Source organism: Eubalaena glacialis, chromosome 14 (genome assembly GCF_028564815.1).
Source record: "Eubalaena glacialis isolate mEubGla1 chromosome 14, mEubGla1.1.hap2.+ XY, whole genome shotgun sequence".
In the NCBI taxonomy this organism is placed as follows: domain Eukaryota; kingdom Metazoa; phylum Chordata; class Mammalia; order Artiodactyla; family Balaenidae; genus Eubalaena; species Eubalaena glacialis.
The window spans coordinates 52,522,754-52,537,977 of record NC_083729.1 but is presented as its reverse complement, the minus strand read 5'-3'; the positions used below and the strand labels follow the sequence as shown (position 1 = coordinate 52,537,977).

Genomic DNA, 15,224 nt, shown 5'->3' with positions numbered 1-15,224 from the left:
ATGCAGCTCAATATCAAAAAAAAGCAAACAACCCAATCAAAAAATGGGCAGAAGTGTACACACTGCTATATTTAAAATAGATAACCAACAACAAGGTCCTAATGTATAGCACAGGGAACTATATTCAATATCCTGTGACAAACCATAATGGAAAAGAATATAAAAAAAGAATGTATGTATGTGTATAACTGAGTCACTTTGCTGTACAGCAGAGATTGGTACAACATTGTAAATCAACTCTACTTCAATTAAAAAAAAAAGAAAGAAAGTAAAAATAAAATAGACAACCAACAAGAACCTACTGTATAGCACAGGGAGCTCTGCCCAATATTCCGTAATAACTTAAATGGGAAAAGAATTTGAAATAGAATGGAAAAAATAAAAATATTTTTTTAAAAAAAGAAAAAAATGGGTGGAAGATCTAAATAGACATTTCTCCAAAAAAGACATACAGATGGCCAAAAAGCACATGAAAACATGCTCAGCATCACTAATTATTAGAGAAACACAAATCAAAACTACAATGAGGTATCACCTCACATGGGTCAAAATGCCCATCCTCAAAAAATCTACACACAATAAATGCTGGAGAGGGTGTGGAGAAAAGGGAACCCTCCTACACTGTTGGTGGCAACGTAAATTGGTACAACCATTATGGAGAGCAGTATGGAGATTCCTTAAAAAACTAAATATAGAACTACCATATGACCCAGCAATCCCACTTGTGGGCATATACCCAGAGAAAACCATAATTCGAAAAGATTACATGCACCCCAATGTTCATTGCAGCACTATTTACAATAGCCAAGACATGGAAGCAACCTAAATGTCCATCAAAAGACGAATGGATAAAGAAGATGTGGTACATATATACAATGGAATATTACTCAGCCATAAAAAAGAAGATAATGCCATTTGCAGCAACATGGATGGACCTAGAGATTGTCACACTGAGTGAAGTAAGTCAGACAGAGAAAGACAAATATCATATGATATCGCTTATAAGTTGAATCTAAAAAAATGGTATAAATGAACTTATTTACAAAACAGAAATAGAGTCACAGATGTAGAAAACAGATATTGGGACTGGCATATACACACTAATATATATAAAATAGATAACTAATAAGGACCTACTGTATAGCACAGGGAACTCTACTCAATACTCTGTAATGGGACTTTCCTGGTGGTCCAGTGCTTAAGACCCTGTACTCCCAATGCAGGGGGCCCGTGTTCTATCCCTGGTCAGGGAACTAGACCTCGCATGCTACAACAAAGATCCTGCATGCCACAACTAAAAGATCCCACATGCGGCAATGAAGATCCTGCGTGCTAAGACCCAGCACAGCCAAATAAATAAATATTAAAAAAACAAAACTCTGTAATGACCTATATGGGAAAAGAATCTAAAAAAGAGCAGATACGTGTATATGCATAACTGATTCACTTCGCTATACACCTGAAGCTAACACAACATTGTAAATCAACTATACTCCAACAAAAATTTTTTTAAAAAGACAGAAACAATAAATATCCATAACCTAATTATTGATCCATCTTCTCCCTTTCTCAAATTTCCCAAAAGAGTTGTTCATCACACTGTTTCCATTTGTTTTTCTTCTACTCACTCCTCAACCCATACTAATCTGGCTTCTGAATCTAGCACTCCACCAAAACAGTTCTTCGCACTTAAGAATTCCAGGTCACCAAAGCCAAAAGACACATTTCTTTCATTATTTTATTTGACCTCTTAGCAATAACTGGCATCGTGGACACTCTCTCCATCTTCAAATACTGCTCCCTTGACTTTCATGACAACATTCTTGGTTTACTCTGTCTCCTCCTGATCATTCTCCTTTGCAGGATCATGCTTCTCTATGCAGCCAATAAATGTTGGAGTTTCTCTAGGCTCTGTTGTAGACCCTCTGCTCTTATGCTCACCTATACCTGCTGGCTTCAATTATCACTTATTTGCAAGGCTTAGAAATTATTATCTATAGCCTAGCCACTCTCTAAGCACCAAAACCCACGTATCTAACACTCTTTGCCTGGTTATCTCATAAAGTACCTCAAATTCAAAATGTCCAAAACAGAACTCACGAGCGCCTCTCCAGACCTGATCCCTCTGTTGTTTTCCTCCTCAGTGAATAGCACCACCATCTATCCAGTAGCAGAAGCAAGAAACTGAATCATCCTTGACTCCTCCAATCCCCTCTGTGAAATAATCCAACAAGTCAATTCAGTTTTACTTCCTAAATACTGAATTCATCCATTTCTCTTTGTCTCCACTGCCCTAGTCCAAGTCACCGTCATCTCCCTAAGACTACTCGGATAGTTCCTCTTGTACCTGACTCCACTGACTATTCCCTAAGCCGTTCTCCACACAATTGATATTTTCAAAATCTGAAATAAAGAAGAAACTAAAGCACGGCCTAGGAGGTCCTGCCCCTGCATGGCTGACACCTACTGACCTCTCCAGCCCCGTCTTGAGCCATGCATGTTGTTTACAACAGGCACGGTTTCTTTCAGTCTCATTTACCCACTGTGTTCCTTTTGGCCTTGCTGTTCTGAACAAAGGGCTCTTTCCTTCCTCTTCGCCTCACATACTCCTAGCCACCTTTCAGATCTCTATGCCAACTCCTTATGGAGGGAGGCTTTCCTTGACTTCAAGGGCCAGATCAAACCAGCCTATTACAGAAATTCTTCAAACATTCCTTTGCCTGCTTTTCCCCCACTTTTGACATTATTGCCTGAACTGTAAGCTCCATGAAGGCAGAAACTACCCAATTTTACACACTACTCTCTGCCTTGCACAGTCTGTGACACAACTTTGGCACTTCATAAATATTTACTGTGTGGATGGTGATGATGAGGACCTGAAGGTTCCTTTCGTCCACTCACGAAACTTAATTACATAACATTTTCAAAAATGTTAGTGATCAAGGACTCTAACCTAGGGCAATACTCATATATTGCACCAAGATATATGTGCAAGGATGTTCACTGCAACACTGTAATATTATTAATCTGGAAACAACCTAAATGTTCATCAATAGGAGACTGGTTAAATAAATTGTGAAATATGCACAGCTTGGAGTATTACACAGCAGTTAGTATTACACAGAATGATCACCTAATTAATATTATTGAGTGAAAAAGGCAAACTACAGAATAACATGAATAGTCCGATCCTATTTCCAGAATGAAAAACAACATATAGTTTGTGCCTGAAACGTATAAAACAAGGTCTGAAAGGAACTGTGAACAGTGGTTACCTCTAAGAAGAGATGTACAATGAGGGAGTGGTGTGAAGAGAGATTTCTACTTTTTACTATACTTACCTATGCATTGCTTTAAGTCTTTTCTACATGAATGTATATTTACATTTTAAAAACACTAAAAGAGGAAAAGATTTAAATACGAAGTGTTAGTGAGTGCTGTAATTACAAAAGGGCAACATTCAGAATTTACCTTTGTAAGCTGAGTGGGGTCAAACCGAAGAACCTTTTGGTTACAGCAGGGATAGATTCCAGTGCCAACAATACTTAGCGAACTTCCTGCAGTAGGATAAATCACTGTTTCTGAGTGATATTGACAATGTGAAAACTCTATACACAGAAAAGCCTGAATAAAAGAAATACGTAAAATCAAGTATTATTCCCACAATGAAATTATACATCTCAAAAATACTTCACTCAGGACCACATACTGTATGTTCCATCACATAAAATGTACAGAAAAGGCAAATCTCTAGAGACACAAGGCAGATTTGTGGTTGCCTGGGGTTAAAAGTGAGACGGGGTTGGGGAATGGCAGCAAATGGACATGAGGGATCTTTTTTGGGGTGATGGAAATGTACTAAAGTTGGATGGTGGTGATGGTTGCACAACTCTGTAAATTTATTAAAAATCAGAAAATTGTACACTTAAAGTGAGTGATTTTTGTGGCACGTAATTATAACTCAATAAAGCTATTAAAAAACAAAATCAAAAACACTATTTAAGTTCATATGAATTAAATTGATCTTGATGTACATCTAATTTTATAATTGGCCAATCACATAAGAGGTTTTCCAATGGAAAAAATTAAATAAAAATTTGCCTCACTTATTCTTTGACATATTTTTTAAGGTAAATACTTAGCATCAGTATTAGTGACAACTATGGAGTAACCTTGAATCACTGGTGAAAACCTTATCGAAGTTTAATTATAAAATTAACAGTCATGTTTCAGATATGTTTATAAGTTGGTAAGATAATTTAAAGAAAATAAAAAGATCCTGAACACAAAAGCAAGAAAGGATAGTCTATAATTCAGAATTCTTAGTTGCTAGTTCCAATTATGATTTTCAAATAATAGTTTTTAATTAAAATTTTCTGCATCTGATAAAATCTATAAGGTGCACACTCATACAAAGTATTTTGCATACAAACTATTTTATGAGTTTATGAACTCTCCACAGTAAAATATTAAATATTATAAATCAAGACTCAATTTCCTATGAAGAAGGGAAAAAAATCCTTCAAATTTTCTGCATTCTGACATGCTAAACAAGTCAGGTTTTAGAAGCCCAATATCCTTGATTATAAGCGACACTCCATTGTGGGTAGGACCACTACATAGCTATTAAGTTAAAAAAAAACAAAAAACAAAAAACCAAAAAACCAACCTGACAATATCAAGTGCTAGTGAAGATGTGGGGCAACTGGAACTCCCATACACAGCTGGAAGGAATGCAAAGTGGATCAGGGACTTTGGGAAACTGTTAGGCATGGTAAATGTTAAGCTTACATTTACCATCAATCCAGCGATCCTACTTCTAGGTAACTACCCAAGAGAAACATATTCACATGAAAGCCTGTATGGGAATGTTTATAGATGCTTTCCTCATAATGGCCCCAAACTAGAAACACCTACAGTCCTTCGCTGGTAAGTGGATAAACATACTGTGATATATTCATATGATGGACTACTATCTAAGGCTAAAAAGGAACAAACTGATAGATACAACAATGTGAATAAATTTCAAATCCATTTTCCTAAGTAAAAGAAGCTAGACTCAAAAAGCTAAATACTGTATGATTCTATTTATATGACATTCTGGAAAAGTCAAAACTATAGAGACAGTAAACAGATCAGTGGTTGTCAGAGGCTGGGGTGGAAGAAGGAATTGACTGAAAACGGGCACGAGGGAATTTTTTAGGCTGACAGAAGTGGTCTATGCTTTGATTGTGGTGGTAGTTACATGACTGTATGAGTTTGTCAAACCTCACAAAAAGGATAAATTTTACTGTATGTAAATTATACTTCAATAAATCAAGCTTTTAAAAATTGTGGGGACGTAGGGAGTCCACTGCTCTTCCTTCCTTCTACTGAAAATAATTACCCAAGTGAGAGAGGAAAAGAACTGGGGGCTGGGAGACCTGAGGGATTCATAAAAAATTTTATGTAGAACACTCTGGATTTATACATAAGACTAATTTGGAATGACTGTGACCAATAAAGATCTATTTATTCTAGAAAAGGATTTATTATAGGTACCTTCAAATAGCAAGCTTTCTTGTGCTTTTATGATAGACTTCATTTAGAGGAAAATGAACAAAACCTTTTTGGTAACACAATTATTTTAACAAGAAGGGCATATCTCAATAGTATCCTATCTGCAAGGGTGTTTCTGAATTTCTAAAGAAATTTATGGGCTAACAGAGAAACAGTTTGGCTGGAAATAATGAAAGGCAGTAAGAATTCCGTTAACTTTTTTCCATTGAAAAAAATGGATTTGATCACTTAAAACCTGTTGGTTTTATAAAAATTCATCAAGTCATCGATTGTTTCAGCAATAGAAATAAGAGGAAGAACCATAGTACGAGAAATGAAGTCAGATGCAAGCAATGTTTAATAGCACCATCGTTTTGACACTAGTTTCTTAAAAAGATGTCAGATATTGTACAAACACACCCTAATTAAACAGCATATATCAAAAGAGCCTGCTCTCAATGTTTGCAGAGCAGGATATTAAAAAAAGACAAAACTCACCTGATAACATCTTGAACAAGTTAGCCAGTTGACTGTTCCCCACAAGCGCCAATATACATCTCTCCAAGATTTTAATTCTTCAAAAAGACTATTCAAATACTCATGAACATCCCAAGTCTTATCTCTGGGGAAAAGAGCCTCAGTTGTTATATTATTTTACACACAAGCAATATAAACAATTTGGTTTAAACAAATATTTTAAAATTTGTGACATATTTCCAAGAACATTCCCCAAAAGACGGCTGTGGAATGGACTACACTGCATGGTAGATAAAATTTCATTTGGGAGTTTGTTTATTCTTTTATTTTCCTGTGGACAACAGAAAAAGTTGTGACAGACTGAATGCCAAATTATTTTACTATGCTAGATAAAGGGTTATAAATTAAATATAGTTTGAGCAGGCTAACAGTTGGGACTTAGGCTTATGTTGCTAAATGGAACCTTTTATTCTAATTGTACATATTATAAAACAAGTTATTAATTATTGGTGATTCTAAACATTCCATTAATGTATTAGTTCTTTATATTATTTTCACAAGGCATTTTCTAGTAATTGAGTAATAAAGTAATGCAAAATCAGGTCTTGGTAATAACACATTTTTAAGTTATGTGATATAAACTTAAAAAAACAGGCAAGGCTTATAACTCCATTTGCTATGGTCATATGTAACAGGTTCCTATTTTTGTCTAAGTCCCCAATCTCTTTGAACTTTTGTTATTTTTGTCCTTAGTTCAATAAGTAACAAAATGCCATCATGTTATTAGAAATTACATCTGTTTTAAGTTAAAGACATTTTTGAAAAATGTCATCAACAGCTGACTTGCAGGAAAATACTTTGAATAAAACAACAAAAATGGATGTCAAAGTTAATAACCATTTTTTCACATAGTAATATTAATAGTTATTGCTGTCAAAATGGAAGTAATTTTCAAAAGGTAAATCAAGTCTCAAGATAAAAAAGTACAAAATTTGATAAAGGAGGCAAGGATATACAATGGAGAAAAGACAGTCTCTTCAATAAGTGGTGCTGGGAGAACTGGACAGCTACATGTAAAAGAATGAAATTAGAACACTCCCTAACACCATACACAAAAATAAACTCAGAATGGATTAGAGACCTAAATGTAAGACCAGACACTATAAAACTCTAGGAGGAAAACATAGGAAGAACACTCTTTGACATAAATCACAGCAAGATCTTTTTTGATTCACCTCCTAGAGTAATGGAAATAAAAACAAAAATAAACAAATGGGACCTAATGAAACTTCAAAGCTTTTGCACAGCAAAGGAAACCATAAATAAGACGAAAAGACAACCCTCAGAATGGGAGAAAATATTTGCAAACGAATCAACGGACAAAGGATTAATCTCCAAAATATATAAACAGCTCATGCAGCTCAATATTAAAAAAGCAAACAACCCAATCCAAAAATGGGCAGAAGACCTAAATAGACATTTCTCCAAAGAAGACATACAGATGTCTGAGAAGCACATGAAAAGCTGCTCAACATCACTAATTATTAGAGAAATGCAAATCAAAACTACAATGAGGTATCACCTCACACCAGTTAGAATGGGCATCATCAGAAAATCTACAAACAACAAATGCTGGAGAGGGTGTGGAGAAAAGGGAACCCTCTTGCACTGTTGTGGGAATGTAAACTGATACAGCCACTATGGAGAACAGTATGGAGGTTCCTTAAAAAACTAAAAATAGAATTACCATATGACCCAGCAATCCCACTACTGGGCATATACCCAGAGAAAACCATAATTCAAAAAGACACATGCACCCCAATGTTCATTGCAGCACTATTTACAATAGCCAGGTCATGGAAGCAACCTAAATGCCCATCGACAGACGAATGGATAAAGAAGATGTGGTACATATACACAATGGAATATTACTCAGCCATAAAAAGGAACGAAATTGGGTCATTTGTTGAGACGTGGATGGATCTAGAGACTGTCATACAGAGTGAAGTAAGTCAGAAAGAGAAAAACAAATATCGTATATTAACGCATGTATGTGGAACCTAGAAAAATGGTACAGATGAACCGGTTTGCAGGGCAGAAGTTGAGACACAGATGTAGAGAACAAACGTATGGACACCAAGGGGGGAAAGCCGTGGGGAGGGTGGGGATGGTGGTGTGATGAATTGGGCGATTGGGATTAACGTGTACACTGATGTGTATAAAATTGATGACTAATAAGAATCTGCTGTATAAAAAAAAAAAAATCCCAAGTGCTTATAATAACTAATGAATATTCCCTTTATTATATGGAGAGAAAAATGAAATATTTTAATGTTGACTGTGCTATTATTAACACTAGGGTCAAATGTCATGTGTTTCTCTGGGTTTCTGTTTTAATGTTTAAAATATGAAATCTAACATTTGTAGGGTTTTTTCTTTAGTAAAAGTACTGTACATTTTTAATATAGGAAAAAAAGCAAAAAGCAAACGAAAATCATCCATAATACTATCACTCAAAGGTAACACCACAGTTAACATTTTAGTGAACATGTTTCTAGTTCTGTTTTATAACCTGTTTTTTTTCTTATTTAATTTACCACTAACAATTTGCTGTGTGAGTATATATTCTTTCACATTCTCAAAGGCTGCATATTAAGAATTGATTAGATGTGTTTTATATAGATATACTATTTTACGGATATATTTTTAGTTCACTTAATCATTTGAGTGTTTTTTTTACTTTTTCTTATTTATATAGAGCAATAAATGTCCTTATTAAGTGCTTTCACAAATCAACATTACCTCTCTGAATAAATTCCTAGCAGTAGGATACTGTCAGAGAATATACATATATATTTTAAAGTTTTTGTTATCCTGAGACATTATACCAATTTATAACACTCTCTCCCTACTCCCCAACTCAGGATGAGAACTAGTTTTGAACTTAAAGGGGAATTAAAAAGGACTATGCATTAATGGAATACTGACAAAGTATGAAGAATAAATTATGAAAAATCCAATTTTAAAGACAATTTGCCTCACTCACCAACCAAAATTTATCTGAAAGTAAATTTGGCTGTCTTCTCAAAAACACTTATATAATAGATAACTAAAATCTGTTAGTGAAAAGAAATCATTTTAATGGCACTGATCAGAATATCTTTCAAGATAAAATAAAGCTTTTACAACAACTTTGTTTTGAAAGTAGCACCTTTCTAAATCAAAGTTGGATCATGTGCAGCAAAGATATTATCCTATTCCTTATAAGAGTAGTTTTGCTTTTAATAAATACACTATTAATTCACATTTAAAAAGCTGTATTTTCTTTTCACTACACCTTATATGAATGTAGATAATATTTCCATGTTGATCCACATTGATTTTTCCAGGAATGCAAGGAATTCTTCTTTCTGTTTCTTTTGTTAAAAGTTTCTTACACAAACAGCATCTATAACACAAAGACACAATCAAAAAAACAAACAACCCGATTAAAAAACGGGCAGAGGAACTGAATAGACATTTTTCCAAAGAGGAAATACAGATGGCCAAAGGCACATGAAAAGATGTTCAACATCTAATCATCAGGGAAATGAAAATCATGACCACGATGAGATATCACCTCACATCCATCAGAATGGATATCATCAAAAAGAACATAAATAACAAATGTTGGCAAGGATGTGGAGAAAAGGGAACCCCTGTACATTGTTAGTGGGAATGTAAATTGTTGCTGCCACTGTGGAAACAGTATGGAGGTTTCTCAAAAAACTAAAAATAGAACTACCATATGACCCAGCAATTCCACTCCTGGGTATATATCCAAAAAAAAAAATACCCAAAAAACTAATTTAAAAAGATACATGCACCCCACAATGTTCATACCAGCATTATTTGTAATAGCCAAGATACGTAAGCAACCTAAGTTCCATCAACAGATGAATGGATAAAGAAGATGTGGTATACACACACACACACACACACACACACACACACACACACACACACAATGGAATATTACTCAGCCATAAAAAATGAAATTTTGTCATTTGCAGCAACATACATAGACTTGGAGGGCATTATGCTAAATGAAATAAGTCAGACAGAGAAAGACAAATGCTGTATGTTATCACTTATATGTGGAATCTAAAAAATACAACAAACTAGTGAATATAACAAAAAGGAAGCAGACTCACAGATATAGAGAACAGACTAGTGGTTACCAGTGGGGAGAGGGTAGGGAGGGGCAAAATAGAGGTGGGGGAGTGGGAGATACAAACTATTGGGTATAAGATAGGCTCAAGGATGTATTGTACAACACAAGGAATATAGCCAATATTGTATAATAACTGTAAATGGAAAGTAACCTTTAAAAATTGTATAAAAAATTTGGGACTTCCCTGGTGGTCCAGTGGGTAAGACCTCACGCTCCCAATGCAGGGGGCCCAGGTTCGATCCCTGGTCGGGGAACTAGATCCTGCATGCATGCCGCAACTAAGAGTTCATTCACATGCCGCAACTGAAGAAGTCCGCATGCCACAACTAAAGGATCCTTCATGCTGCAACTAAAGATCCCATGTGCCACAACTAAGACCGGGTGCAGCCAAAATAAATAAATAAATAAATAAATAAATAAATAAATAAATATTTTAAAAAATTAAAATTGTATTAAAAATTTAAATTAAAAAACAAAAAAGAAGATACAAAAACATCCAAGAAGAAAATTTCAAATGTAGTAAAATTAAAGAATTTAGCTGCATTATATAGCATACCAAAGAAATACATATCACTGTACCTGTATAATGTTGCTGCATTATTCTGAGAATCTGGATTCAAGTACTCAGGATCAAATAGTCTCTCAATCTTCTTACAAAAAAGTTTACTATTAAGAACAAATGACCAACAAATTAATTTTTTATATCTACTTTATTAAAGTTACTTGATAGCGATGAAAATAAACACTGACCTATCTGCACATGTAGAAAATAAGACTAATAGATCCTTATAGAGCCCCTCCTTGGAAATTTATAATAAATTTTTAGTGTTCTAAGTAAAAAAACCTACTAATAACTGCCTGATCAAGAATCCATTTTCACAAGAAAAATGAGACAGATGGATATCTACCCCTTTTTCAGTCCTTTGTTTAGGAATATTCAAGACCGAGGATTTTGGAAATTTAACAATCCTGGGTCTATCAATAATTTGGTATCTGATCTTTGGCAACTTAACATCTTTGAACCTTATTTTCTCCATCTATGAAATGGGGTTAGTAATTTCAAATGCATAAGATTTTATGAGGGTTAAATGAGATAGTCTTTTTTAAAGAGTGCCAGACAGTATTAAACATTCAATAAATGTTAATACTTTATTACTATGCATAATATAATAATGTTCTGCATGAACTTTAAGTCTTCTAAGTATGTCATTAATTCCAAGTGTACACCCTGACTGTCTCCATTTTCTCTCAAGTAATGTCTGCTATTAAAGGCCAGTCTAGGGAGACACAAGAGGGAAGAGATATGGGAACATATGTATATGTATAACTGATTCACTTTGTTATAAAGCAGAAACTAATATACCATTGTAAAGCAATTATACTCCAATAAAGATGTTAAAAAAAATAAAAAATAAATATGAGCAAAAAACACGCCCCCCCCCCCCAAAAAAAAAAAAAATAAAGGCCAATCTGGATTTAGGATCCCGATTCCATTTTCAAGTATTTAGCTCTTGGATAATTCCCCTGTGTCTCATTCCCCTTAAGGGCTAAACTCTTAGATAATTCCCTGCACTATCAATTTCTCCCACTATAAGGAATCATCCTCATCCTGATCAGCATATATAAATATAATCTAGTATCTCCCTTCTTAAAAAAAAATTCCTTTCTTGAGCCTACCTATCTTTAATAGCTACTGCTGAATTTTTCTGCAATCATTCAGAGCAAAACATCTGGAAAAAAGTTGTTTAAATCCAATTGGCCACATTTCTGTTCTCATCTTACTCTACATGGTAGCAGCATTCCACACATTTGACCACTTAATCACTTCCTCCTTTTTGAAACCCTCTTTCCTTTTGCCTTCCCTTTGACCCCCTGGCTCCTCCTCCTCAGGCTCCTCACTGGCTCCTCCCTTGTTGAACCTCCAAATGTTGGACAGTCTTTATCAATACTCTCTTGCTAACAATTAGAAAATAAAATAAATAAAAATAGCATTTACAATAGCACCAAAAAATTCAAATGCCTAGGAATAAATTCAGTTAAAAAAGGAAAAATATCTCTCACTAAAAACTATAAAACATTGCTAAAATAAGTGGAGGGTTATACCATGTTCATGAACTGAAAGACTCAATATTATTAAGATGTCTCTTTCCAAATCTACAGGTTGAATATTAACCCTCAAATCTGCAGGGTTGTGTGTCTGTATGTATGTGTATGAGAGGGAAAGAAAGAGAAAATGGGCAGGCTGATTATAAAATTCATATGGAAATGCAAAGTATATAAAATGACCAAGACATCAATCTTGAAGGAAGGCAAAGCTGGAGAATTCAGATTACTAGATACCAAAAAATATTAGAAAGCTACTGTACTTAAGACAGTGTGTTACTGATAAAAGTACAGACAAAGAAATGAACAGAACAAAATGGAGAATTCAGAAAGAGACCTCACATGTATAGTCTCCTGATTTACAGTAAAGGTGCCACTGCAGTTCAGTGGAGAACATATGGTATTGCTAGGAAATCTCATTCACTTCCATGGTTTCAAACCTCACCTACTCTTATATTTCTATTTTAAGCCCTGACCTCTGACCTAAACTTCAGACTTACATATCCAACTATCTCCCTGCCATCCTACCTGTGTGTCCAAGAAGTATATTAAATATATTAAATAACCTTAACAAGACCCAAACCCATCTCCTGATTCCCCTCACCCCAGTCATTGCCCTCTCTATTAATGACACTAGCACGCTTAGTTGCTCAACCTTAAAACCTAGTAATTATCCTAAAATACTCTCTCTCTTCCCACATCATTCCATTTGAAAATCTGTCAAATCTTTCTATTAACATATTCTGAATCCATCTACTTCCTTCCAGCTCCCCTGCCTCCACTCTAGTCCAAAGCCTTTCATCTCTCACTAGACTGCTGCACTAGACTTCTAATAGGTCTTGCTTCTTATATTCTTATAGTCTATTCTCCACATAGAATAGACGGAGCTCTTAAAAACAAATCAGATCATGCCACTCCTCTGCTTCCATTCCACCTAGAATAAAGTATACACTCCTTGCTATGACTTAAACAGCCCCTAAGTGCTGCTGACCTCATCTCATACCACTCTTCCCCTTTATACTAAGGCCTGTCTTAATAACTTTTAACATAATTCACCACCACAATCTGCTTATATGTGCCTTATTCAGAGTAACCAATTTAATTACTAATTTTTACCTGAGCCACTGGCTCAGGATATATTTTACTTCATTTAAAATAAAATGGAAATAGATTTCTAATTATATTCTAAATATAGAATTTTTACTAAAATGAAATAGAAATAATACATTTCTTCTAATAGGAACATTACTTTTAAAATTAAATTTAGGGACCTCCCTGGTGATCCAATGGTTAAGACTCTGTGCTTCCACTGCAGGGGGTGCAGGTTTGATCCCTGGTCAGGGAACTAAGACCCACATGCCGTGCGGTGCCACCAAAAGTTTTAAAAAAATAAATAAATTAAATTAAAATTTAAAAATTACCTCCTAAACTTATCTTTCTTGTCCTTTAAATCATCAACTTCACTGTGTGTGAACAGATCAGCTATACGTGTAACAAGATTTGCATTAATACAGTTCATGTTGCATGGGGTAGCTACTATGGCATTCATATTTTTGTGGCAATACTGAATACATTGTTCAACCTAAACAAAAAACACGATAGAAAATGAATATTGAAGATAGTAGCATAAAGGATAATATCATATCAATACTTTTCAAAGACAAGATTCACTATAAGCCTAATCCATGTATTGCTACACAATAACTTAGTTCTGCCTATTTGGGTTAATCTACACTGTTCCAAAGTGGTCTAGCAGGTCAAATTTGTACAAACATAGCTAGAAAAATAATTTTCACACTTCTTAGAATATTTCGAACGATAATGTAATGAACATCTTTCATGACTGTGGCAGATATAGATTTTAGTCCACAAACTCAAGGGTACAAGATACGTGACTTCCTATAACTAAACTTAGTGATAATTTTAAGCCTCCGTTTCTCTGAGTGGCAGAAACACAATTTCAGTCACTTCAGGGTTTTCTCAGTTGTGTTGTGCTTGCTCTCTGACTTTCTTCCCCTTTCTTCACTGTGAGGTATATTTATTTACTTTTTGAGGTAGATTTGGGTTTTGGGGAAAACAGCACTGGTTAATTATGCATTCTTCTAAATATTTTGCTATGGCATAAAAATCATCCTTTAGGGCTTAGATTTCAAAAATCAAAACTCAGAGACTCTTAGTCTCTGCTTTTTTTCTATAACCCTCCCCTGAAGCAATAAATACCAACAACTGAAAGGAGAGGGACTAAGGAGTACAAAGAATACAGGGAACTAATAAATCTTCAAACAAATAAACTTCACATCTGTTAACACAGCAAAGGGGTATTTTGCTCTGCTTAGTTTTACCAGAGGTTAAAAGCAAATATTCATTTAAATGTTAATTTAAACCACAAAAACGTATAAAAAACATTTGAACGATAAAGAAATTTATTAAATAAAAGGAAAAAGAAGAAAAACAAATATATTTAATGTTAGAGCTTGATATGTATATGTATATATTATGCTTTTATGTTTTATCAACTATTCTTAAACAACAGACATGAGCATGTGGTTTACACATACAAAATTACATTTTTTAGTAGTTGGGTATTTGTTCTTAATTCGCTGAACTATAAATGAAAGACACAAATAAGTAAAACATGCTTAAACCAATTACTTAAATAGTAAAACAAATGTATTCCAATTAATTTTCATTTAATTTGGTTTCAGAGCACAATCCCTTTTGGGGTAAAATTAATTCTGTTTAGTTTCGTCTAATGCAACAGCTAACTCCTCCCTTAAGGATAAATTGTTTGTTTTATAGGCATCATATACTAATGATACATAGTAGCCTTAACAATAGCCCTCCCAATAGAACAAAGTACCTCCAAACACCAGCAGTTTATTCTAATGAATCA

General features: G+C 34.4%; 1 protein-coding gene across 1 annotated transcript in view; it reads right to left on the bottom strand.

Moving 5' to 3' along the window:
* The window catches only part of SANBR (SANT and BTB domain regulator of CSR), a 59,389-nt gene that overhangs the window by 29,251 nt on the left and 14,914 nt on the right, over positions 1-15,224 (bottom strand). The window contains exons 7-11 of the mRNA XM_061210959.1: positions 13,753-13,913; positions 10,808-10,894; positions 9,353-9,463; positions 6,037-6,160; positions 3,472-3,624 (exon numbers count right to left, since the gene is read on the bottom strand). Coding sequence (XP_061066942.1) covers positions 3,472-3,624; positions 6,037-6,160; positions 9,353-9,463; positions 10,808-10,894; positions 13,753-13,913 — 636 coding nt within the window. The remainder of the gene's footprint in view (positions 1-3,471; positions 3,625-6,036; positions 6,161-9,352; positions 9,464-10,807; positions 10,895-13,752; positions 13,914-15,224) is intronic.